Raw genomic sequence first — 25,867 nt, 5'->3', positions numbered from 1 at the left:
TTCATTTTCAGAGTGCTTTTGTCGACTTCATTGATGTGGACTCCAGAGATTAATATGGGAGCAGTTACTTCTATAGTCCACCTGTGTCCTGCGAGCATCTGATCAATCCTGATCTAGTTTTGTGTGTGTGTGTGTGTGTGTGTGTGTACTGTATGTGCTCATGATAAACAGATCTTTAATAACAAAGATTAACAAGATGACACTATTTTAAATCAAGATGTTAAATGTAATATTTTTGAAAATGCTTTTGGGATTCAGAAACATCACAATTGTTTACAGAATGTGTTTATTCTAAAATTAGTAACAGTGCATTGACTGATGGGTATAGTAACATCCCCTCCCTCTGTTTTGCAGGAATGCAGTGGATGGGAATAAAAAGCTGTTTGCAATCTATGACACAAGGTAAGTTTCTCATTGTGCATGATAAATAAAGTACATTTCGTAGCATTTTACAGTTCACTATTGTTTGATGCCTACTGACATTTTTTTTATCCAAACATTATAATATAGTGAGATTTACCCACCCTCAGGACATCCAAGATGTGAGTTTCTTCATATGAACGGATTTGGAGAAATTAGCATTACTTCACTGCCCACCAAAGGAATCTTTTGCTGTGAATGGGTGCCGCCAAACAGCTGATAAAAACATAACAATAACCTACAACTTGACTCCAATCCATCAATTAACATGTAAAGGGAAAATCTGCATGTTTGTAACAAACAAATCCATCATTAAGAAGTTTTTAACTTCAAACCATTGTTTCAAGCTAAAATACGATTCTTCTATCCATATTATTGATTTTTACAGTGGAAAATCTGTATCAGGGGAGAAATGTGTACAGACCTAACACAGCTAACAAGCGAAAAAACAGTCCTAAACAATTCCAAATAAATATGATGGTGAATTTTGATGTTAGAGAATTACAGGGGATGGACTAAAGGAAGCGTTATTATTGATATTGTAATGTTTTTATTAGCTGTATAAATTCTCATTCTGACGGCATCCATTCATCACAGAGGATCTCTGGTGAGCAAGTGAGATAATTACTTCATTTTTCTGTATCTGTTGGGATGAAGAAACAAACCCATCTACAATTTAAATGGCCTGGGGGTGAGTAAACTTTAAGCCAATTTTCATTTTTAGGTGAACTATTCCTTTAATGTCTCAGGAGGCATCTATGCATCTCTTCATTGTATCACAGGAGTCTGAATCCTTTAATTGGTATTATGAGTGAATTTGCAGAGTTCTGTCTCAATCTAAAACAAATCAGACTCGCAATGTCAGCCACGTACATACATTATTCATTCAGCACAGTGCAATATTCCCTCCATCCAGAGGATCTATTTATCTGTGTCCATTTAATCTGGAGGGGGTGGGTGGGGGTGTGCAGAGGAGAGAGGTCTACTGCATCTCCAATTTGACATAAATGGAAGGAAAAGCACTATAAATGAAGCCAGTACAACCATGTTTTCATTCCCCCCTTTTTGTGATCCTACATCACCCCTACAGTAGATCAGAAAACCGTTTGATACTCCAGTGGGCGAAATAAAGCAAAGTGCATTGTGAACTTGTGGACACAGCCTTATACCTTAGAATTAGAGGGGTCAGAGGACACCAGTCATTTTTAAAGGCAAAGACAGGGATCATAGTAAAAGGTTCCAGTCCTCCCACAGCCTGTTTGACTAGTGTTACTTTAAAGGCTTTAACAGCATTTGGTTGGTGTGTGACCCGTGACTTGGTGCCATTTGCTCAGCCCACACATGAGGGAGCCTTTGCATTTGCAGATGATGTGGTGAGTGGAGTGCTTTGTTTTGGATGATGGGTTGTGGGTGTGGTGGGTAAGTGCTGCTTAGAGCTACCCTCGCTTTCCATCTCTCTCCCTTTATAGTAGGCTGCTGTTCATAAACGTTTATGCTTGCAAGAAACGTAGAAATTATTTCCTATACGTATGGCTAAAAAAAAATTCCCCCAATTTTTTTTTTTTTTGCTATGCTTTTAAATACTTTATGCTCTAATAATCCCAACATTGAGTTTAAAAGTTGAAAAAAGTACACTTGACATGTTTCTATGACTTTTAGTTCTGTACAGAAAGGGGTTGTTACGAAATTCAAAGAGAATAATTATATCCTGCCAGTTCATTAGTTTCAAACTGAAATTTAAACTGAAATTTGAATGCTATATGAATTAAAATTTCAGTTAATTTGATTTTAATTAGCTGTAACTTCTCTGTTATTGAAACAATATCTATTGTTTAAAGTGCTATATAAATAAAGGTGACATGACTTAATTTTATTTCTCTTCGAATTTAAATTGGCAATTCTGGGTTGTGTTTGGTACATCAGTTCAAATTCAGTTCAAACTCAAAAGATGTAATTTAAAAGGCATTCAATTGAATGGTAATCCTGCACAGACAGGACCAATGTCATACAATAGATTAAACAAGATTTGCTATCAATAAAAAATTGGGAGCGTTTGAATATATTTATCTATTATATACTAATGTAGTCCTAACACTTTTTCAGGCAGTGAATCAAATCTAAATATTGCTGTACTAAAAGAATGTGCCCGGAGGACAAAAGAAGAACTAGCATTCAATAACATCTTAGTGGAGTCTCAACCCTCGCCTCTCTGGAATAAAGCTTCTGAAACAGTACCAGGAACCACAGCCACATCCCTCTGCATCCGGGCGTCTGCTTTTAAAGCATCTAGGGCGGCCATCATTCTGCCACACTACAGTTTTAATGCTGTGTGAGGGATTTAAGAAGGCACTAACTTCAACCACTGACCATGTCAAATCCACCAACAGCTCTCATAAACAGCCTTTCCATTCAGTCAGAACAATGCGGACCTATTTTTTGGAACACAGGTCAAATCAACAGGATTAGTTTAATGAGTTTTTAAAGCTTGGTAGAAGCCATTACACTTGTGCTTAATCTCTAGCAGACTGTCAAGCCTCACTGAAAATCTGATTATGTATAATAAAATTGTCTAGAGGCTAAATGGAGGAGCCTTAATATCCATTGATGGGGAGTGGTAGTGAGAACAACAAGTAATATATTAGATTTGATTGTATCACAGAAGGTGTCAATAAAGCAGAATTATTATTCTTCCACTCTATCACATGATGTTCTGTTTATCACTATTAGTATGCGTGTGTGCACATGCAGAGGTACAGTACAGGGAGATGATCTCCTAATAAATGTAATGTTCTAATAAAATAGAAAGCACTGCTGTGGCAGTTATTGCTGTTGAAATTAGCAATAACAACAAAAATCTTTATTACTAGAGATTACTAGTGTCCATAACACTCAAATGGAAGAAACTGAAACTCAGCATTGATTGATTGATTGATTGATTGATTGATTGATCACACATCCTAATGCATATTAAACCAAACTATATTTTTATGCTATATTTGTGACATGTGATTCTATAAGAAAGTGGTACCAGTGGTTACCCACTTGCAAATTTTGGATTGTTTCTTGCACAGTCTCGTTGTAGTCAAACTTCTGTGATCACTGAAATTTTGTTGAAAAATACTGATGAAACGAATCAATGTGGGTTCTGACTTCCCGCCTTTCATGTCACGGTAAGAAACCACCAATGATGTCTGAACAGCAAAATAATGAATTTGACAAGTCGTGACTCAGTCTTCATTGCAGATTTGTATTATGTTGCTTTCCCATGACAAAGATTTAAAATGTACACCCACCAGCAACAATGGCAAAATACAGGAGCTATTTATGAATAAATCGAAGAGTTGAACAGGGGAAATCCCTCCCAGTCATTCTCTTCAACTTTTACTCAAGTGAATACGCCTTTTTTTTTTACTAGATCGTGAACCTGACGAAACCACGCGTATTAAACGATCTATAGTTAAGTTTTTCGTTTGAAGTGACTTATACATCATAATTTATATAAAATATGCAATATACACGCCAAAAAAAAAAAACGCCGTTCGCGCCGAAGCTTGTGGAATGTCACGTGATCACTTTACTTAATAGTGAAGTCCTCGTGCTCACATACCAATTTCATCACACTCCGATCGTCTCGGTCATCAGCTGTCGAATCAATAGTCGAACTTTCAGTTTCAGTTTTCAATTTCCACGTTTTTCCCAAGTGAACATCTAATAACAGGCGCTTTTGTTGGAAATGTGTGAAAAATAAGTTAACTGTCTCCACAGACCATCCCTTGCTTGTAACTAAAACATAAAAAGAAGCGTAAGACTGAGACTTCAGCAGAGAGTGTAGAGGTCGGGACAGCACAGCTACGGGCGTCAAAACCGAAGGATGGAGAAGACCTGGCTGAGCCCCAAACACCGACTCCCCTGCTGCAAGCTCCGGTAGTGTCTTGGGCAAAATGCATTGTATTTACCGAGCACCTAACCAAATAACGCAGTCTCCGCAAGAGAGCGAAAACCCGGATCGCAGCGATTTGTTTACGCGCATTTGACAGTAATTGTAGTTCTTTAGCAAAGACTCACTTATGGAATAACGTAACCTGTTACCTACGCGAGGAAACCTTACATCGTCCGTTTTGTCGCTCGATTCCTTGCCTGAAAGAGTATAAGGAATGTTTGGAATACAGAAACGAAGGCTGTTTGGTGTTCTTTCATTACCGGTAATTGTGGCAGTGATGTGCTGTGCTCAAAGGTAAGAAAAGCTGGTGGAGACCATGGCACGAGAGCAAAGACCTCCTGGGCTCTAATGTGATGGAAGTAACCTTCTTTATTATTTATTTTCAGCGCCAATGAACCAGGAAACATGTCTTTTGTCAAAGAGACCGTGGACAAGCTTTTGAAAGGCTATGACATCCGTCTTCGACCAGACTTTGGAGGTATGATGTTGTTCACGTAATTATTTCTTACTTTTAAGGTTGCATAAGTATGTCAATATTGTTTTTAACATTGATATAAATAAATAAATGATTTCAGTTAACTTGAGAATTAAGTTTTTCTTCTCGTTTAAGGTGCACCAGTCGCAGTTGGCATGAGCATCGATGTGGCAAGCATAGACATGGTGTCTGAGGTCAACATGGTACGTCTGTTTATATCTTTAATTATTTATTGGGCCATTAATAAGTAGCAGACTTTCAGATATATCTTGTCATTCTATATGTACCACAAAGAGCTTTTAATGTCGCTGTCCATGGTGCTGAAATCTCATAGCTTAGTTTCATCTGCTTGTGAGCTTTGCTCAATCTGTTTTAGTGCCAAGGTCTAGTAAGGGACGTGTTTTTAATATTAAAATCCTATCAGTACTACACTGTGAAGGATGTGGTGTTTTCTCATCATGCTTTCATAGTGCAGATCAGCACCAGCAAATTACTTCCTATGTCAGGTGATCGCTTTGAAAAAAATCTTGAAAGATATCCTACTTGGTTTGGAACTAGAAACTATTATCAGTTTTTGTTTTGTTTTTGTTTTTGGTTTTTTTTGCCATTCAAAGTTTGTGACTACTGGCTGTATTAAATTGTTTATGGTTCATTGATAGATAGCGACCACAGTTGTTTCATCTACAACATAGATAAAAGTTTGAGCTGGAGTATTAGTTGACACAATATGAAGTCTTTGCTGACCGTGTTACCTTTGTTGATCTTTATTTTGACTGTATAACTTGTGCTGATTTGATTATACCTGTCAGAAACATTGCATCAAAAGACCTCGACAGTCCTTATCCACATCATCATATGAGACCAGGTTGTCTCCATGGCGACTGTGTCCATTTCACAGTCATGAATATGCAGATGGATTAGCCCTCTCACCTGGGCACTGAGTGGAGGATGCTGTCAGAGTCCCACAAGGGGATGGGCACATATGCTAAAGACTGTGACACAAGAAGTGATCATCAGTCACCTGGACCTGTGTTTATACAGTTCTAAATTTGATGGACACTGACATGATGAAATTGTTCAGTATCTGTCAACATTTGGGTAGCACACTACTGTGTGTCAGTCACATTGTGTTTCAAAACGGATATATTTGCACTTTATTTTCAGTTTTTGACAAGGTTGTTCTCATACGCTATTATTTATGAAGACTTAATCTGATCTCAGATACACTGGCTTTGATTCACTCTGCCATTGATTCAAATTAGAGGATATGTGTGCTAGAGGTTTGATGTCTGTAACTTGTGGTCTTACCTTTAAAGGTTAGAGTTTGAACAAGGTGCTCTAATCCTAAATTACCCCCAAACATGTCCATTGGATCTCAGAGCAATGAAAGACACATAACCCACGTAGTCACAGATTTAAAAAAGGGAAAAAAGGTATTTTTGACCTTTCATCTCACAATTCAGTTTTTTTTTTTTTTTAATTTTGATAATAGTCAGAATTGCAAGATGTAAATTCAAATATATTTATTAGACATAGATTTAGGCTTACATAGACTTTTTAATTCTGAATTGTGAGTTTACATCTCGCAGATTTTATTTTTATTTTTTCTGAATTGCAAATTTATATCTGTAAATTCAGAGTTTATTTCTCTCAGTTTGACATTTTTTTCAGAATTGTGAGGAAAAAGGTTGCATTATGAGAGATAAAGTTGCAGTTATCTTTTTTTATTCCCATGGCGGAAACAAACTTCCCTAATAATTATTTCTGAAATCTCATTTTCCAGGTTAATGAGCTTTTAGCTTGTATTACTTTTGATTTAGTTCAGTCTGTAAGAAAAAACTCCAAACTTGTTATTGCATCATCCAGTACTTGTTGTCATGTGAGATGTGTTCTGCTCAGATTGGAGCTGTCTGTCATGCAGTGCCACTCAGCCCAACTGTTCTGCCCACATCTTTCCTTTCACTCACTTCTCCCACTCACTGTAGAGATGCATTGATCAGTGCATTATGCAATATTAAGATCATTAATAATTAAACGCAGCAATGCGTAGTCTTATCAGGTATGTGAATTATTCACTATAGCCACATATAGCGTTAGTTCTACTGTGGAGTAAAACCGACCCTGTCAGCATGAAATATTAACTCAATTTGTAGCTGAAATCAACAGGGCTGCAGATATTAGCCTGGTTGATGAGGTTAGCCATGTGACTGAACTTAGAGTGCTTTTGCACGGGAAGTCTAATGGTAAGGTAATCAAGCAGACGCTAACAGGATTTTCCCACCTAAGAATGTTGTTTGCTCTTTGCAGATAAGTTATTTCTGTACAATGGATTAGCTTTCTTTAGAGGTACAAGTTAGGATTACTTGGCCCGTATTGTTAATAGCAGAGATCCTGGCAGGACGAGGATGTGTGTATGTGTGTGTGTGTGTGAGGTGGGGGGGGGGGTTGTTTCAGCTCAGCAAAGCTCAACGCAGCCCAGCACAGTGGGGATATCAGGGAAACCTCTGTGCACAGTAGGGATTACAGCAGTCACTGTGATTATTATTCTGTGAGACAGTTAAGCATCCAGGGGAGTGACAGGAATAGAGAGTAATATGAAACATTACTGGCAGAGGCACATCCGTGCACGTCGACACACAGTCCACTCTGCTGTGTATACATGACTGCTTATGCGGGCTGTATGGAATAGTTCATCTCTCTTGAGATTATCTTTCAAGTGATATGATTGAGTGCAAGTTTGCACACTACAAAAATGGGGAGAAAGAAAAAAATTATCTTAGTATGCTTTCATATATACATCTAAGTTGAAGGTTAGAAGGGAAATAAATTATAAACTACTGCATGGGCGACATTGTTGGGGGGGGGGTAGTTGATCCCCAAATTATTAGTCATGGAATCCCTTATGTCAGCCCCACTATGAGTGCTTAGCCAAATGCTAAATACCCTCACCGTGTTTTTGCAGCGTCTAGCAATATAGCCAATTGCAGACATATCTTTGGATTTTTGAAAGCAATGGCAAATCAGAATCATTTTGTCAGAATTCACTCACTGCTAAAAGCGGGGAGCGCTGCAGTTTCTATGTAGAGTTTTGCACGCGTGAATCATCTCATGACTAAGTGCAGATGCAATGTAAATAAGAGATTCATTTTGCAGTTTAGAGAGCTTCGTTGATTATAAAGGAACTTTGTGAGATCGCGCAATGAAGATGAATGAAGATGAGTGACACTTTTTATATTTATGTGGGATTCACTCTTGAAATAGCAGTGATTGGAACTGAACATGTGTGTGAACATATGTGAAGGCAGCCTTAGTGATTACATTTTTGTACCAGTCCTGGCCACACCTCGACCGCATGCAACACGAGCAAGATATAATCTACAGAACAAAAGTGTGTGTAAAATTTACTGAGATCCGGGTCACTTCTGAAACTCTCCAAACCGGTTCAAAAACTCATCACAGTTTGGCCAAATGATGCTACCTCACCACTACAGGACTGCTTTCGGTGCACAGACTGGAACATTAAAGAGGCAGCCACCTACAACAACCTCACAGACCTGCAGGAGTACACTGAAACTGTGAGTGCTTATATCAAAAAGTGCATTGATGATGGGACAGTCACCAAGACCATCACCACACGTGCAAACCAAAAGCCGGGGATGACAGCAGAGGTTCTGGTCTTTTGGGCTGCTAAAGACCAGAGATGAAGCATTCAGATCAGTAGATAATGCAGCCCTCAAAACAGCAAAAGCCAATCTGTCCTGTGGCATCAAAAATGCAAATGGTCATATGTTCAAAAAATCAACAATCGCTTCACAGACAGCAGAGACACATGGAGCCTATGGCAAGCCATTCAGACCATCACTGACTACAAGCCCCCACCTCAGGCCTTTGATAATGACACATCCCTCCCAGATGCACTCAACCATTTTATTAACAACTGCAGAATGACACACCTTCACAAAAACTATCCATAATTCCCAACGATAAGGTTGTCTGTCTCCAGCCGATGTAAGGAAGACCATATTTAGGATTAACCCACGCAAGGCTGCTGGTCCTGACGACGTCCCTGGCTGTGTACTGAAAGAATGTGCTGACAGATATCTTCAACACCTCACTGAGCCATCTAGTCATCCCCACATGTCTCAAATCCACAACACAAAATACCGGTACCAAAGAATGCTGTTCATCAACTTTAGTTCAGCATTCAACACAATAATACCACAAAAGCTCAATAAAAAACTAAACCTGCTCGTCCTTAACAATTCCCTCCGTAATTGGATTCTGGACTTTCTAACAGGAAGACCTCAGCCATTCTATGTCAGCCACACTAAAAACAAGGCTTTGTGGGGAAGTCGTGGCCTAGTGGTTAGAGAGTTTGACTCCTAACCCTAAGGTTGTGGGTTCGAGTCTCGGGCCGGCAATACCACCCACTGCTCCGGGTGTGTGTTTGTTCACTGCTGTGTGTGTGCACTTTAGATGGGTTAAATGCAGAGCACGAATTCTGAGTATGTCACGTCCCTTTATGTGCTCAGCTCACTGCGGATGACACAACGTTGGTAGGTCTCATTAGCAACAGCGATGAAATGCACAACAGAGAAGAAGTGGCACTAACAACCTGTCCCTCAATGTGGAGAAGACAAAAGAGGTTGTGATGGACTCCAGGAGAAACTCAGTAGACCACTGACCATGGACAGCTTGACTGTGGAGAGAGTCAGCAGCACTAAATTCCTCGGTGTGCACATCACAGAGGATCTCACCTGGACTACCAACACCATGTCACTCTCCAAGAAGGCACAACAGTGGCTACACTTTCTCAGCTGGCTGAAAAGAGCAAGTTCCCATCCTCACAACATTCTACAGAGGAACCATTGAGAGCATGCTGACCTGCTGCATCAATGTCTGGTACAGGAGCTGTAGTGCAGCAAGACCCTCCAACGGATAGTGAACACAGCTGCAAAGATCATTGGTGCACCTCTCCCCTCCATCCTGGACATCTTCCTTACACAATGCTCCAGCAAAGCCAACAGTATCGTGAAGGACCCCACCCATATGCTCCCACAGTCTCTTCCAGCTCCTACCATCAGGAAGATGGTACCGGAACATCACAACCCGCTCCGCCAGACTGCTCAACAGCTTTTTCCCCCAAGCTGTGACAGCCCTGAAATCTATTTTGTGCAATTTTCCTCTATGGGCACTAGACACTTTTCAAACACTGCTGTATGTATGTAATCCCACAAAAGACTCAGGAATATGTGTGTTTACATCCTCATGCACTACAAATCATCTTGCACTGTTCCCCAGCCAGCTGCTTGACTTACAGTGTTTCTCTTTGCACATGTACAGTATTATGTGAAGCTTTCGTATAGGCTATATATTTTTATTTTTCAGTCTATGTATAGGTGAAAAAAAGGTATAGGTACAGGTTTATGTGTATAGTTTGTATAGTTTGTATTTTTAGTTTATGTATAAATAATTATTTATATATAGTATATTTAAAGTCAAAATTTGTCAGTAGGTTAGTTGTGTATAGATATAGTATAATGTGAAGCATTCGTATAGTCTGTATTTTTTAGCTTATGCATAGGTAAACATTATATATAGTACATTTATAGTCAAAATCTGCCAGTAGGTTAGTTGTGTATAGGTTTATACTGTTTAAGTTCATTGTTGTATGTCTGTATTTATGTAGCACCATGGTCCTGTGAGGCACAAGATTTCGTTCCACTGTATGTCCACACATGTAGCGGAATGACAATAAAGCTCAACTTGAACTTGACATATCAACCAGTAATTTAATTTAATTTGCAGCAATGGACAGTAGAAAGTTCAGCTAGTTGTTGGTCCATTACCACCGCGTTGGTAAAAATCTGCCACCGTTACAACCCTAGTATCATAGTTTTCCAGAACAGTATGTATATTCTGCAAATATAGGCTAACAGGGCAACATTACCCAAATATGGCCCCCCTCAGTGGAGTCAGGTGTAGTATTTCTCTTGTCTAATTCACAAAACAGAAAGGAGTAAATGATGCTCAAATATTGACATTTAGACTGTTCAAGCGCAGGTGTAACTAATGTGATGTGTGTAATAGATTGATAGAGCTAATATAGTGACAGAATTGCACAACTGCCTCATCCAACCATGATTAGTCCAACCTGTTAACTCTTGCCATTAGCCAGTGAGTCACAGGAAAACATGTCCTGATTGACTGACATATCCACAGCTTTTCTTACACCCCTGTTGACTGTGACAAGGCCTGATTGTGTGGCGTAGTGTATAAATAGCTGGCTGCCATGGCAATGAGGCTGACTCTTGCAGTGTGTTAGGTGGGCAGGCAGTGTGTGCGCATGTGTGTGTGTTGAACGTTAAATTGTGGTACCTCATTAGCTAGTTTGACGTGCCAGATATGGACATGGAACACATCAGAATGTTAGTTTCTGCATGTGTTAATGAAACCAAGAAGGAAATCAATGGAGTGGATGTTTTTCAAATGTCTTGCCGTCACTTTACATGACAAAAGTAACAGTCCCAGCGGTTCTGTAGTGACATGAATAGACATTACAGGAGAATCTGTGCTTTCCCCACAGCATTCAAGCGCGTAGTCTGAGATAAGTTCTGAGACAAGGCTGTTACACTGAGATGCTTTCCAGATTTTTACCCCAGAGGCTTGTTTTTGCTGTTTTCCTTGGGTTTCCTCTGAACATCTTCACTGGTTTTTACTCAAGCTCTAAAAGAATCGTTCTTTACTGTGACAGTTTTGGAAGTTGTGGTCTAATCATATGATACCCTGAAGTTTGTTCTTGAAAGCTACACCAAATGTTTCTGGTGCAGTACAAGTAAGACTATAAGAATTCTATATTGATTACCAGAAAAAAAAAAAAGATATTTTAATATTATTCATATAATATTATAGTATTAGCTGCTAAGACAACATTTCTTCTTTTTTTTTTTTTTTTTTTTTTTTGTTTAATAATAATTATTATTAATAATTACTAATTGAAGCTGTACTTGTTAATGATTTCTGTTATTTGTACAGGTAGCTATCAAAATATGTGTTTTTTGAGCTGAAAAGTTTCCTAAATCATAGGTGTGGTTATTGTTTAAGGTAAATTAAACTACAGTTGTGTGTTCTTGTTGATGAGTTTGTTTAATGTAAATTACTAAAACATAATACTAAAACACAAAAAAAAAAAAAAAACTTTAAACCCTGTGGCTCGTAACGATATGATGTGTAAAGACACAAAACGATCGGTCTGTGCATAACTGAACAGTATTTATAGACATTTCTACAACCGCAGGGTTTAATTTGATTTTTTTTTTTTTTTTTTTTTTTTTTTTTCTGTTTTTGTTTTATTGTATGTTTTAGTCATGATTCCCATTCACTTCCATTATAAGACTGACAGAATGCAATGGTTTGAGTTCAAATTTTTCATTTTTGGGTGAACTAGCCCTTTAAAGTATTTTTTTTATATTTTGGTGCATTAACTTCAATTTCAGTGGAAATGCATTACTGAGAGCACAATCTTTGTTTGCTTGTTTTACCAATAGAGGGACAATTTTTCTTATTTTTTATAGCTGAACTTGTATTGAACCCAGAACATTCCTTTAAAGCAGGTTTATTGTCCTATTCCATCTCCTTACATGCCTGAGTAAAAAAAATGTATAGTGCAGGATTCTGTAAATGGAAATTTATCACATTATGAACCAAATAGCTTCAGCTTGAAATGTGATCTATGCACTGTCTGATAAGGTCTGCTTTTTAATGTTGTTCTCTTGATGTCAGTGCACGCAGCTGTATTCTGTCTTCAGACCAGAAGTGACAGGGCTGTTAAAGACTAAAAGCTCTCATGTTATCAGTGTCATAAACCCAGTGCCTTGAGTAAAAAGGATTTGCCTTATGTACATTACACTTTACTGTACCAGCGCCTCTCTCTCTCTCATCTCTTTTAAAATCAGGGGATGGTAATGTCATTACACACACAGAGGCATATTTTCACTCACAGAGTTAAGCTGTAGTGCAGGAATTATGGCATGAAGTATCCCATTCCTAGAGGTCTGTTAGCAAGATCACTTGGAAAAAGCAAAAAAAAAAAAAAAAAAAAAAAGAATTACACAAATACAATACATACATAAAAATATAACACTATCCCATAAAAATGAATTAAATACAATTTGCATCTAACAGACCGTGCTGCTTACACAGCCTCTCCTGAGAAGGGCCCGGCGCAGGCAGTATTAAATTACCCTGTCAAAATGTGCTGTTTGCAAGCAGAATGTTTCTCAGAAATCAAAAGCATTCAGACATAATCAATAAACTGCTGGTGTTCTGTGTTCAGTTAGGAGGATGAATCTCACAAAAACTGTCAAGAGAAGTTCCCAGTCCCAATATTCATATATATTACCCCAAAATGACAATTTGCTTTTAATTTACTCACCCTCGAGATGCAGATAAGGTTGTTTTTAAGTTTTGTTTTTAAATTTAAAGAAATTTAGCATTACATCACTTGCTCCCCAATGGCTCCTCTGTGGTGAATGGGTGCCCTCTGAGTACAAACAGCTGATAAAAACATCAGTAATCTGCAAGTAATCCACATGACTCCAGTGCAGTAAGTAATGTCATGTGAAGCAAAAAACATTTTGTGATAAAAGTCCATAATATTGATTTCTCCAGTGGAAAAATTTGTCTGAATCAGGGGAAATAATATGCAGAGATGAAGCACTGTTTACAAATGAAAACAGTTTTAAACAAATTTGTCTGTAGATTTTGATGTGAGAGGACCATATGGAATTCACTTTTTTTGCTGATTTCTGATTTAAGTGAAAAATACAGAAATAAAAAAATAAATATGTAATGCGATCTGAGAAAAATTGTCGAATGTTTCGCTGGGATGTTTTCAGGAAATTCTAAAAATGCTATTTTTTTTTGTCAAAATGTGGGTTTCATTCAATTATTATTCTATAACATCTTGTCTATCATCTTTGAAAATATCTTTGCAAAATTCACTTGTTTATTTTAGAAGAATTGCGATTTATTGCAGCAAGCAAAAAAAAAAAAAATACTTTCTTTCTCTCATGTTAAGAGTGCTGCAGAGGTGCTTTCTCTGAACACCACAAAAATAGTTAACCTATCAAAATAAATGAAGTAACATATAATACAGGTCTATCAATGCACATTTTCAGCCAGTCCTGTGTAAACTAAGACATGCAAAGTTTTATTTATTTATTTATTTATTAATATCATGAGATAGTTAAGCGCAAGAAAGCAATGCAGTCTGAAGCTGCTCACTTAGACGATCTTGCTCATCTCAGTTTGCTCAATCGTGGTGATGTCAGTGCCCTACTTTTTTTTATAATGGACTATTTCACATCCAGAGATGAAGGTTTGGATGACAGTCTGTTATATGCACAGGTGCGCTGCGCTCGCTTTTCTAACCACAAGGTAACACTATTCGTGCAATCCATACATACAAGGGGTGATCAAAAGTTCACAGACTATGCCCATCATGATAAACAATGGAAAACTGTCCTCTGCAGGGTAACATTAGTCTATTTGTGTAATGGTGCAGTATAGCGCTCCTGACAGACAGCGATCATTAAGTAGAAGTGAAAGTGTAACCCGTCTGACTTTAAAACCCGCTTTTCTTAAAATTCCATTCTGAAAAATTATAGCTGTAAGCCTACTTCAGATAGTCATAACTTTTGTTATGTTCAAGCTATGGAACAAAATGAAAACAGTTTTGGAAAGGGCTTGAAAAGGTAATTTACCCATGTGTTGGGTTTTCCTAGATCGCATTATATATATTATTTTATATGATTATTGTTTTTGGTTGCTTGGCTGGTTGGTTGTTGTTTTTTTAAGACATTTTAAAGAAACCTGCCACAGAAAAATAAATAAACAATATGTCTATATTCAACTACAGTAATAAAATAAGAATAAGTCCAAATGCAAACAATAACATTTTACGTTACAGTTCAATGTAAAACCATGTGAATAAAGGCGTTTTAATTTTTTATTATAATTTAAAGTGCCTTGGAGTCATTGGTTTTTTGATGAATGTATAAATCCAGCATCCAAAGAGTTCAAATAAATCCAAGATTTTGGACTTTATACCACAGCAAAAGTTTTTTTTTTTTTTTTTTTTTTTTTTTTTTTTTTTTTTATCTTAAAGCCTTCATTCATTATTTAATTGTTTTTCTTTGTTTTTTGATGTGAAATGTGACTTAGACATGCTTTCGTGAGATTCACATGGAAAAGACTTCCCCAGATCACTATTATGCATACAATTAAAAGAAGATCATGCCTCTCTTTCTCTTTCTCCATGTGCTTTGAGGGGCAGTCTGGGCCATTAGATGCTTTCCTGACAACATCTGAAGTCAGGGAACATTTTATAAGTACTACTGACTCATAGGACTGAAATTCTCATCTGTGCACAAACACGAATGAAACATATTCAGTGTGATAGTACTGCATGGATACACAGCAGATGATCGCTCTGGCACAATGTGTGTGGCAAGTATATGTGGTTGCCCTGGAAACCAATATCATCTTTAGTCAGGATTTGAAGATGTTTGTGGTACTTACCCAGGTGAAGAGGGAGGTGGGGGTGGCTTTTTGAAATTACCTTTTTTTTTTTTTTTTTTTAAAGCATGTGGCCCTGAAAGTGTAATTATACCTACAGAAAAGGTTCCAATCATACCTGCAGCTTTCTGGTCAAGCATTAAAAAAAAACTGTCAACTGAATCTGTTGATCTTCATGATACAAAGAAGCTTTCAAAAACATGATGGTCCAGCTATGATGATTGCCGGTGATTTCCTTTCATGTAATGCAGCCGTAACCTGACAGTTGAGTTTGGTCAAAGAGCTTTTAAGGTGAAAGCGAGAGAAGGAAAATGCACAGAAAGCAAAGAATGCCCGGAAAGCCTCAGAAATGCACAAGGTATGGGCCCAGAGCTCAGAACGCCTGTGTGGGCGTTCTGCGGAGAGAGAGCGTTGTCAAGGAGACTGGAATTATTAATATATTTAGTCTTTTGTTTGCTCTCGCCCCCTTTATTTTAGCCTGATAGTCGTCTTTGTGGCCTGTAATTGTTCAATCAGGCATAATATCAGTGTATAGAAGTGTTAACTCTGAACTTTGGTAAGTGCCTATTATCTCCAACTTTAGGATAAATAGGTGTGCTTTGGGAAGCATTTCCTTTCAGTGACTGGTATGTATCATATGACCTGAAGGCAAATGGGCAGGTTGCGGTCTAAGTGCCCTCTAAAATCAGTTTACACTGACCATGAGGTGACATTCAGGGGTTCCCCGCTTCAATTATAAATGGAAACGTGTGGTAAGAGGACATCCCACTGTTTAAATCCCCCCAAAATGTCCTGTTGGATACTCTCAGGCTCCTGTTGAAAGTCTTTTTAAGTGTAACAGACGCAGGACGTTCACACACGCAGAATGCACTGCAAAGCCCCTGGGCTTATCCCTGCAGAGCACTAGCAGGCAATGGAGAGGGCAAGCAGCAAGATCACGCTGTGACATCAGCCTCTTTGAACACCATGTTAACTACAGCCTGTTGAGTTTCAGAGTTCTGGGGATGAGAGCCTCTCTCCGCTCTTAGGAATTCATCCGCTGTTACTAGGAAGTAGTTGTTTTTTTCTGTGCACTTTATAATGGTTGTCTTTCCTTAGTGTTGTTGTTTGCATGGGAGGAAGCACATTGATGTCAGGAGGAAAATCAATATCATATGAAAGGAAACTGGCTCTACGACTTCCCTGAACCTTGAGGTGCCAGATGTAATTTCTGAGCAGTGGATGCAAGAGCCCGACGCTTCTGGAGTCAAAAAGTAATAGGAGGAGGCATTAGGATTTTTTTCCAGTTTCTTTTTAATGATTTGAGCTCCCTGGTGGTTCCCTTAACAATTATTTTAGTGAGAGAGCATTCACTCAAAAATGTGAATTCTTTCATAGTTTAAGCACCATCACATTACATGTTTGAGCAAAATAAGATATTTGAGAAAAATTCTAGTATTTGTCACACACTGAAAGTCAATGTTATTTGGACACATTTAACTTAAATGTCTTTAACTCGATTTTGGTATACGAACAGTCAGTAACTACACTGGTTAGGTCTCATGTTAAATGTAAGCTGTATGCACTAAAAGGAACTGACTCATTATTGTCATTTATGAATTGGGCGACACTGTTTGCACTGTATGCTTTTGATTCACTAACAAGAATCAGTCCATAATAGTCAGAATCCTGGCAGCAGCATTCTGGATGTGCTGCAGCTATCTAATGGTCTTATTGGGAAGGCCAGTGAGGAGACCATTACAGTAGTCCACCCTACTCCCACATAGCAAATAGACTTGACCTACATATGGCCTTAAGCTAGAACTGCTGGCCTCCTGTCGGCAATGGCATGTACCCCTTCAGCCAGATCTGGGCCATGTGTGGCAATGTTGGCACAGTGTGGATTACTGCAAACAATATGAGGGTCGATTGCTGGTGGGAGGAGTGTGGCCCAGATCAGTCCAGTGATCATGTGGCCAAAATCAGGCTTGTGATCAGACAGTATATTATGTGAATCATGATAAACAAGATAAATAAAATATTGCATGATTATGGTTAAATGATCACATAAATTTTAATGAAGTGTAGTATTGTTTAAATGTAAACTTTGAAATGGCAAATCATAACAGAAAGAAAAATATCATTTCAAAATTAAATGAGTCAACTGCATTAAACTGCACTTAATTGTAATTTTATTACATTTTATATTATTATTCTCATTACAAATAATCTTAGAATTTTTATAGAGAGAGAGAGAGAGAGAGAGAGATCATTTAACCATTATTATGTAATATTTATTTGGTTTACCATGGGGCACATCATTTTATTAGTATGCTGTCATGCACAAGCATTAAATAAAATGATCATAAAAGTATTTTATTTTTATTTAAATCCACTGTATCCATGTGATGCTTTACATTTTTCCATCCCGAACGTTGATCTTCCTTCAAAACAGCCGGTAAAAGATTTGCGCGATAATGTGCATCATCACTTCGACACGGCATTAGATCTGGCTTTTGTTCATACAGTGCTCGTCCCGGGTTGAACCCGGCAATGTATGATGTATTTTTGGACTGATGCGACTTATACTTAGGTGCGACTTATATTCCGAAAAATACAGTAATGTACTTTATTGACATAGTTTGTGTGTACTGTACATTACCAAACCATTTAACAAAATGAATAATAGCTATTATAGTAATACATAATGCAATAATATCAAATATTAAGATTCTGTATTGGGTCTGGGCTATATAAGGTTCAGGTGTGGCTCAGATTTGGGGATTCTGGTTTACTTAAAGGGGGGGTGAAATGCTCGTTTTCACTCAATATCCTGTTAATCTTGAGTACATATAGAGTAGTACTTCATCCTTCATAAATCCAAAAAGTCTTTAGTTTTATTATATTCATAAGAGAAAGATAGTCTGTACCGATTTTTCCCGGAAAAACACGACCGGCTGGAGGCGTGACGTGTGGGCGGAGCTAAAGAATCACGAGCGCCAGTAGGCTTTTGAGTTGAGAGCATGTGGAAGCTGTGACATTACCGTGAGGGAAAACCCATTATCCAAAACAAACCATGGCTTACAGTCAGATTCAGCCATTTATTTATGATCCAGAATCAGATTCAGAGGCTGAAACTGAACGAAAGCAGCAGCAGCAACGACTTGCTCCGAGCGGGGCTCGAACCCGGGTTTCCGGCATGGGAGGGGACGCACTAACAAGGAGGCAGAGATATTTGAAGCAGTTTTACTCACCGCCTGCGGTTCCAACACACGATCGTGACCCTTTTTCCTTGGGATTGCATCATCCTTAAGAAATAAACGATACGCAAATCCTTCGTCAAACTGGGCCTTGTGAACAAGCATCTTGGAAATGCAGGGAACAAACAAAAACACTTGCACAATTCCGTTGATGCTCTGTAAAAATAAACTCCATCCACTGGTCCCTTAATGCTGTTTTTTTAATCTGTGCAGGGTTGTCTTGCCCTGGCAACCAATAACACACTTCTTTTGTGACTTTTCGCGACGCTCTCGTTCTGATCAGTGTATCGCTCTGATCAGTGAATGTCTGTGCTCTCAGTGCTGTGCTATACGGGAGCGCGCGCTCTTCCGGCAAAAGTGCCTTAGGACCCATATAAGGAAATTCCGCTCCATCTAACGTCACACAGAGCCATACTCGAAAAAAACTTTCCGAAACTTGTGACAAACCGGAAGGAGTATTTTGGGAACAAAAATACTCCTTCAAACGTACAACTTAATTTTTGAAACTTTGTCCATGTTTAGCATGGGAATCCAACTTTTTAACAGTGTAAAAAACTCAGTATGCATGAAATAGCATTTCACCCCCCCTTTAAGGCTGAGAATTGGAACCAGTAATAAAACCTGTTTTGGCCCAGTTCAGCACTAGGGTGATTAACTGGCTAAGATTCAGGCCGGATATGGCCCATGTGTGGCCCTTGTCTTTAATCCAGTTCTGGGCCACTGTAGGGCTATCATTCTTTGTGGCTTTTGGGCCGAGGAAAAGTGAATCTGTGGCCCGGAGCTGGGCCAGAAAACAATTGCTATGTGGGCTGGTGATAAAGGCATGAACAAGTTTCTCCAAGTCTTGACTGGAAACAAGGTGCTGTACTATTTCTTCCAAAATATTGCTATCAATTGCTTCAAAAAACAGACATAGTAACTTCTTTTTTAAATTGCAGTCGATTCTGTCTGACCTCTGCATAACTTGAAGATGTGCCAATCGCCTTTCTGATATTATTGATCTTCTCAGAAAAGAAGGAAGCAAACTCTTTGCATTTGCTGTCGGAGAGCATTTCACTGGAAATCTGACTTGGGGGGTTTGTCAGTCTCTCAACAGTAGCAAAGAGAGTGAGTATTTAAGTTACTGTTCATAAGGTTTGAGAAGAAGGTCTGTCCATCTGTTGCTAGTTCCACATTGAATAAATTGTCTTTATTGATGCTATAGTGAATTTCAAGTTTTGTTATCCGTCACATCTGCTCAGCTTTTCTGCATTGTCTTTTAAATTAAATTAATTTAAATTTTATGTCTTTTCATACTCTGTACTGCACATTTTCTCCAAGGTGATTTTTGTCTTCTTACTTTTACAGGAACAAAATCATCAGTAACATTCTTAACTTTTGAGAAAAGAAATCAAAGAGAAGATCAACAGAGTCTGATAATAATCTGAATTATTATTATTATAGCACACTAGTTCTCTCGTGAATGCATCTCTTTCTGACAGATCTAGATTCAGTGGCAGCAAAGATCAATATATCATAGAAAATACAGAAGTGATCAGAAAATCCTTAAAAACACACTAGCACAACATCAAAAATGACTTGAGTCTTGAGTGCTCCTGTAAAGTACATCAAAACAGTAGAATTTTGAAATGTTTTCTGTAAAAAGTTCAATAACTTTTCTATTTTTATATATATATTTTAAAATGTAATTTATTCCTGTGATTTCAAAGCTGAATTTTTTGAATCATTACTCCAGTCCCATGATCCTTCAGAAATCATTCTAATATTCTGATTCGCTGCTCAAAATAATTTATTTTTAATATGTTGAGAACAACTGAGTATAATTTTTACAGGTTTATTTGATGAATAGAAAGTTCAGAAGAACAACATTTATCTGAAATAGGAATATTTTGTTGCATTATAAATGTCTTTTATCATCACTTTTGATCAATTTAAAGCATCCTTCCTAAATAAAAGTATAATTTCTTTTTAGATAATGTTACAAAAGCTTTTTATAATTTAAGATAAATGCAGATCTTTCTATTCATCAAAGAATCCTGAAAAAAGTGCTCAACTATTTAAATATTGATAATAATAATAATAATAATAATAACTGTTTTTTTAACAGCAAATCAGCATATTAGAATGATTTCTAAAGAGATTGAAAACTGGAATAATGATGCTAAAAATTTAGCTTATATCACAGGAATAAATTACATTTGAAAATATATTCAAATAGTAAGCTTTTATTTTAAATAGTAAAAATATTTCACAATATTACTGCTTTTACTGTATCCTGGATCAGATAAATGCAGGCTTGGTAAGCAGACGAGACTTCTTTAAAACATTAAAAGTCTTACTGTTCAAAAACTTTTGACTGGTAGTATGTGTATATTTATATATTTATTGTTATTACTGTCTATCTCACAAATTCAGTACCTTTTAAAATGGATAATTTTCTCTCTGACATATACACTGCACTGAGGAATCTCTCTCACTGCTGTTATTCTGGTATTCCCAGTAGACGTGGCGGTGGTAAGTTGATGTAAATGCTTTCTGACTGGCATGCTGAAAGCTTGTCTTTGTATGAGAGCACACACTCCTCACCCAACTGATGACAGTATCACCTCACCCTTAAGGTGACTCATTTATTGACAGAATTTTTCTTTCCTTGTATATGATTACCCCTTCTCCTCAAATGTTTTCAAATTCAGTATTATGTAGGTTTAAATATGAGAAAAAAAGTGTCATTTCTATGCCATGACTGCCTCCAAATTGTATAGTAGCAATAGTAGTGTAAAATAAAAAATACATTTAATTTATAATAATTTTCTTTCTTTTTTTAAAGCCTGGTTCTCATAAATCTTGTGTAAACTGTAACCAATCTGTAAGTAGCAGGAGTAAATCCATGCCACAGTTCTATTGTAAGCTCCCATGTGTTTGATATCAATCCCTACATTAATAGATTGTCACTTTCAGATTTGAAATAATCACTCTCTCTTTGTTTCTCTTGCCTTTCATCTGTTATTTTATCTGTGGGACAGGGAAATTGGTGTATATGTCAGAACATGGTGTCATTTTATCGTAGGGAATCCCTCTCTTTGAACCTCTCAGTGGAGAACAACAACAATGATTTACTGAGGAGTCATACCCTCAGATGTAGCAAGCCGCATCCTAAGATTTTTGCCTCTGTTTTTAAGTGTTTTCTTCTTGCAGCTTGAATATACTACTATAATATTTTGACTAGTAATGAATAATTGATGCCTTTGCTTATATTTTCTGTGACCACTGCAGCACAGTTCCCCAGATTATCAAAAGTATCAGATCGCTCAGCTGGCACAACGGCATCTGTTTACTCCATTATTTAACAGACATGAAAGTGACACTGGTTTTCACAGTTTTCAGAGCACTTCTGGCTTCGCTGGTTTGTCTGGATCAGGTTGGGTAATAGTTCTGAATCACTGCGCTCACACTCTGAAGACCCAGAGAACTCACCATAACAAGAGCCTCAAGACCTCAAGACCTTGCTGCAGAACATGCTAAAATATGGGAGGCAAAGAGACAGAAAGGCACAGATGAAGAGAATGAGATACATGACTAACAGTCACACTTAGCATTTAGTCATCTAGTACATTCCTGAATGCTGATACATTAGCCTAGTCCCATGTGAATGAATTAGCCTTTGTACAGAACAGTAGTTTCCTATACATACTGTACATGGTGGATCCTGGTGTATTAGATCTCTACATACTTCAGAGTGTAGCCACTAGTTTGTAGCCTGAGGACCAGACAGGCATTCAGAGGATTCTTTTTGCTCAGTCTTAAAACTGCGCTTAAAAAGCAGATATGAACACAGTAAAGGTCAAATGTTTATTGTTTGCTTTATTTTTTGGAAAATCTGTCTTGTGAAACCAAGCATCTATTAGTGCAGTAAATAGTTAATTGATGACTGTGTGCTGTAGTTAGTGTTGATTGATGGAGTGTGACAGTACACAATTTTGTATATTAATTCATAATAACACATTGTGGCTGTGATGGAAATGTCTCTGTGCAGAGATGTTGATAATGATATTGTATGGAAAATAGTTGCACATGATTTATGTCCTCAGAAAAACACAGTTGGCCCCACCCACAGGTATTTGAGATTTGGAGATCCTTAGCATAAAGATTTAGTATGTATATTTGTATAGTTGTGAAAAAGCTACCAGCTACTTTATAGAATAATTAGCAAATATATTCTGCCTAGTTACACAGGCTATTTGGCAAAAGTTGTTTGTTTATTAATTTATTTGAATCCATTTTTTTGAATAGTTTTAAGTGTGTGAAAAGTGTTTATTCAACATGATGATAAAAAATTATTATAATAGAAAATTATTCTAAAATGTTGATTTGAAGCTCAATAAACGTGTCCGTGTTGAAAACAATTATGATTTATTTTTATTTTTTTTGTGAAAATAATTTTTTTTTTTTTCAGGATTTTTTGATGAATAGAAAGTTCAAAAGAACAGTAATTTTAAATGCACCCTTTCTGAATAAAAGTATTAATTCTGCATCTTGCATTACTTTTTTTCACCCAAAATTATTATTATTTCATGATTTAGTTACACTGTTCCACACTTTCTTTCTTCTCTAGAACACACTTAAAAAGAGATTTTGGTAATATTTGTATGATGAATATCTTATAAAACAGAAACAAAAGTGTTTCAAAAGAAGAAAAGTCATACAGGTTTGGAACAACATGAGGTTGAGTAAATGATAACAGAATGTTAATCTCTGGGCGAACTATCCCTTTAAAAGTTGGCTATGGATTGTGTTAACTCTACCAAACACTGTCTGGCATATCAAGCATTTTTAATTCTAATTAGTAATCTACACTTTTAATGTGTAGGGTATAATGTATTGTGAGAAAGGGTTGCATCCATCAGTGTCATTTATAAAACAAAAGCCGTACAGAAAGTAAAGGGGGGACAAGGGAGGACAATAAGAAGCAGGAGGAAGGACAGTGGTGCAAAGAATAGAAGCCTGAGAGAGGGGGAATCACAGGCATTAGTAATCATAAAGTAGATGTCCCTGTCATGTCATCCCCCTCATCTCGTTAGCTAATGAACTCCACTTACACGCTCTCTTGCACAGCCTCTGCTTTCACAGATCTCCTGGCACACTCTGAAGTCAGCCTCGGGGGCCTAAGCCCGTTCTAACATATGTTTGTAAGTGAATTACTTCTTATTACATCAACAGGGTTGTGGACATTGTAGGGGACAGCATGTCAGGTCTTCATTTTACCCATGAGTACCAAATATAGCAGATCAGCAGACATATCTGGATTTCAAACCAGGTTCAGCTCTGGCCCAGGGGAAAATAAGATCCATAAATTTCGAGATTTCAGCCCTTTTAAAATCCATTGAGTCTCAGTGATGGCCCAAATATAAGGCCTATCATAGCAATGCTTTGGTTTGATTGAATTTCTTTACTGTGAATCGCTGAGGTCATATACTATATCTCTACGAGCTGATGTCGAGTGGACCACTGAGACTCTGGCGGTGTAATGGAAATCTAAAGTTCAGACTGCCTCGTGGAGATGGCCACACAGCATCTTCGTGGCAGACAGGCTTGAAAATGTAGGCAGAAGGCAGCTTGTTTGCAATCCAACTTGACGCTTCTATAAATATCACTCAGACAACGGAAAATAAATTTGCTGAAGGCCACAGTCTTTAGATTTCTGTTTCTGACCTTGACAATTTTGACCCTTTAGGGAAAACAGAGCGTGTGTGAGGTCTGATAGGAAATCTAGGGTGAGTCTGAGCGGCATTTTTGAAGTCCTTTCGAGGACACTACAAGAAGGGACACAACCTGAAGGGTTTTTTCCAGAACAAAAGTGAACAGCTGAATACTCACAAAAGGCCCTTTTACAAGGCTGTTAGCTAAGGGCACATGTGATGGTCACTTTGAGGAAGTTTTCTTGTCATTTATGGTCACACGGTCCTAAGTGGATCACATGTGTCCACATTTATTTTTTTTTTATTTTAGTTTTTGCTTTACCCAGTGCCACATGCATGAAGAGAGAGTGCACAAATCTAAATAAATATGTAAACACAAATATTTGACATTTGAATAAATAAATAAAATGCCATAGTAAAAAAGTAATTTAAAATGCATTTATTTCATGCTAAGTATGGTTCAAATAGCATATTTACTAACATATCGCTTAATACTTACTGATATAATTTTTTTTATTAAACTTTATTTGGACTATTTACTTATGCCACCAATGCACATTTCTTAATATTGAGCCTAAAATCTGTAAGTCACTACTGATGAGAATTGTATGATATTTGTATAATATCCCTCTTTAAATTCAAGATATTTAAAGTGTGCTCGAAGTATACTTGTTCCACTTTAGCACAACCAATATACTTCAGTGTATCTTTAGTCAGACTGTAGCACTACACTACACACAATTAAAGGTGCATCAAGTACAAAATTAGTTGCTCCAATTTTGCAGACTTTAAGTGTTTTAGTTTAGTATACCAAAAGTACAATTGCAGGGTAATTTATTAGGTATTGTACATAAATATGTAAATGTATTTATAGTATATTAAGCATGAAATAGATATATTTCAAATACATTGTAGTATATTTATTTTTCACTAGGGTGGATAAATAAAATAAATAAAATGAGATGGATAATATGTGCAAGCATAAAAATACAAAAACCACAAATATTGGTTAATTTTTATATATATATATATATATATATTTATTAAATAATGTTTTCTCTTTAAAAATAATGAAAATGTATAATGTAAGTATTACGGCTAAATACTGTAGATGTTTTTTGTTGTTGTTGTTTTACCTGACATATTAACTCCCAGCCTAATGACTGAATATTTTTCTTTTCTTACAGGACTACACACTGACCATGTATTTCCAGCAGTACTGGAGGGACAAGCGGCTTCGCATATTCTGGGATCCCTCTCAATCTTCACTCTTGACAACCGGGTAGCCGACCAGCTTTGGGTTCCTGACACCTATTTCCTAAAATGACAAGAAGTCTTTTGTCCATGGTGTCACAGTGAAAACCGCATGATCCGTCTGCACCCCGGATGGCACAGTTCTTTATGGATTAAGGTGAGAACTGATCCCATATCTAGAAGCCATCAACCAGTATTGCTTGATTTACATTGTCATTTTTAACTGTTTCATTTTTTATTAAATTTTTACCTGTTTTTTGATGTA

General features: G+C 37.3%; 1 protein-coding gene across 1 annotated transcript; it reads left to right on the top strand.

Moving 5' to 3' along the window:
• The first annotated feature begins 4,261 nt into the window (after nucleotides 1-4,261).
• Nucleotides 4,262-25,634, top strand: LOC113068820 (gamma-aminobutyric acid receptor subunit beta-3-like). Its single transcript, XM_026241678.1, has 4 exons — nucleotides 4,262-4,654; nucleotides 4,747-4,838; nucleotides 4,971-5,038; nucleotides 25,536-25,634. Exons 1-4 carry the CDS (start codon nucleotides 4,575-4,577, stop codon nucleotides 25,632-25,634), a joined length of 339 nt encoding a protein of 112 aa, XP_026097463.1. The 5' UTR covers nucleotides 4,262-4,574.
• Nucleotides 25,635-25,867: the final 233 nt, after the last annotated feature.

The sequence above is a fragment of the Carassius auratus genome, unplaced genomic scaffold, assembly GCF_003368295.1.
Source record: "Carassius auratus strain Wakin unplaced genomic scaffold, ASM336829v1 scaf_tig00000184, whole genome shotgun sequence".
Classification (NCBI taxonomy): Eukaryota; Metazoa; Chordata; class Actinopteri; order Cypriniformes; family Cyprinidae; genus Carassius; species Carassius auratus.
The sequence above is the reverse complement of the archived record's forward strand: the minus strand, read 5'-3'. Positions and strand labels throughout refer to the sequence as shown.

Coding starts and splice junctions, on each gene's coding strand:
- LOC113068820 (XM_026241678.1), top strand. CDS start 4,575: ATGTTTGGAATACAGAAACGAAGGCTGTTTGGTGTTCTTTCATTACCG. Junction 4,655..4,746: donor GTGATGTGCTGTGCTCAAAG/GTAAGAAAAGCT, acceptor ATTTATTTTCAG/CGCCAATGAACCAGGAAACA. Junction 5,039..25,535: donor TGGTGTCTGAGGTCAACATG/GTACGTCTGTTT, acceptor CTTTTCTTACAG/GACTACACACTGACCATGTA.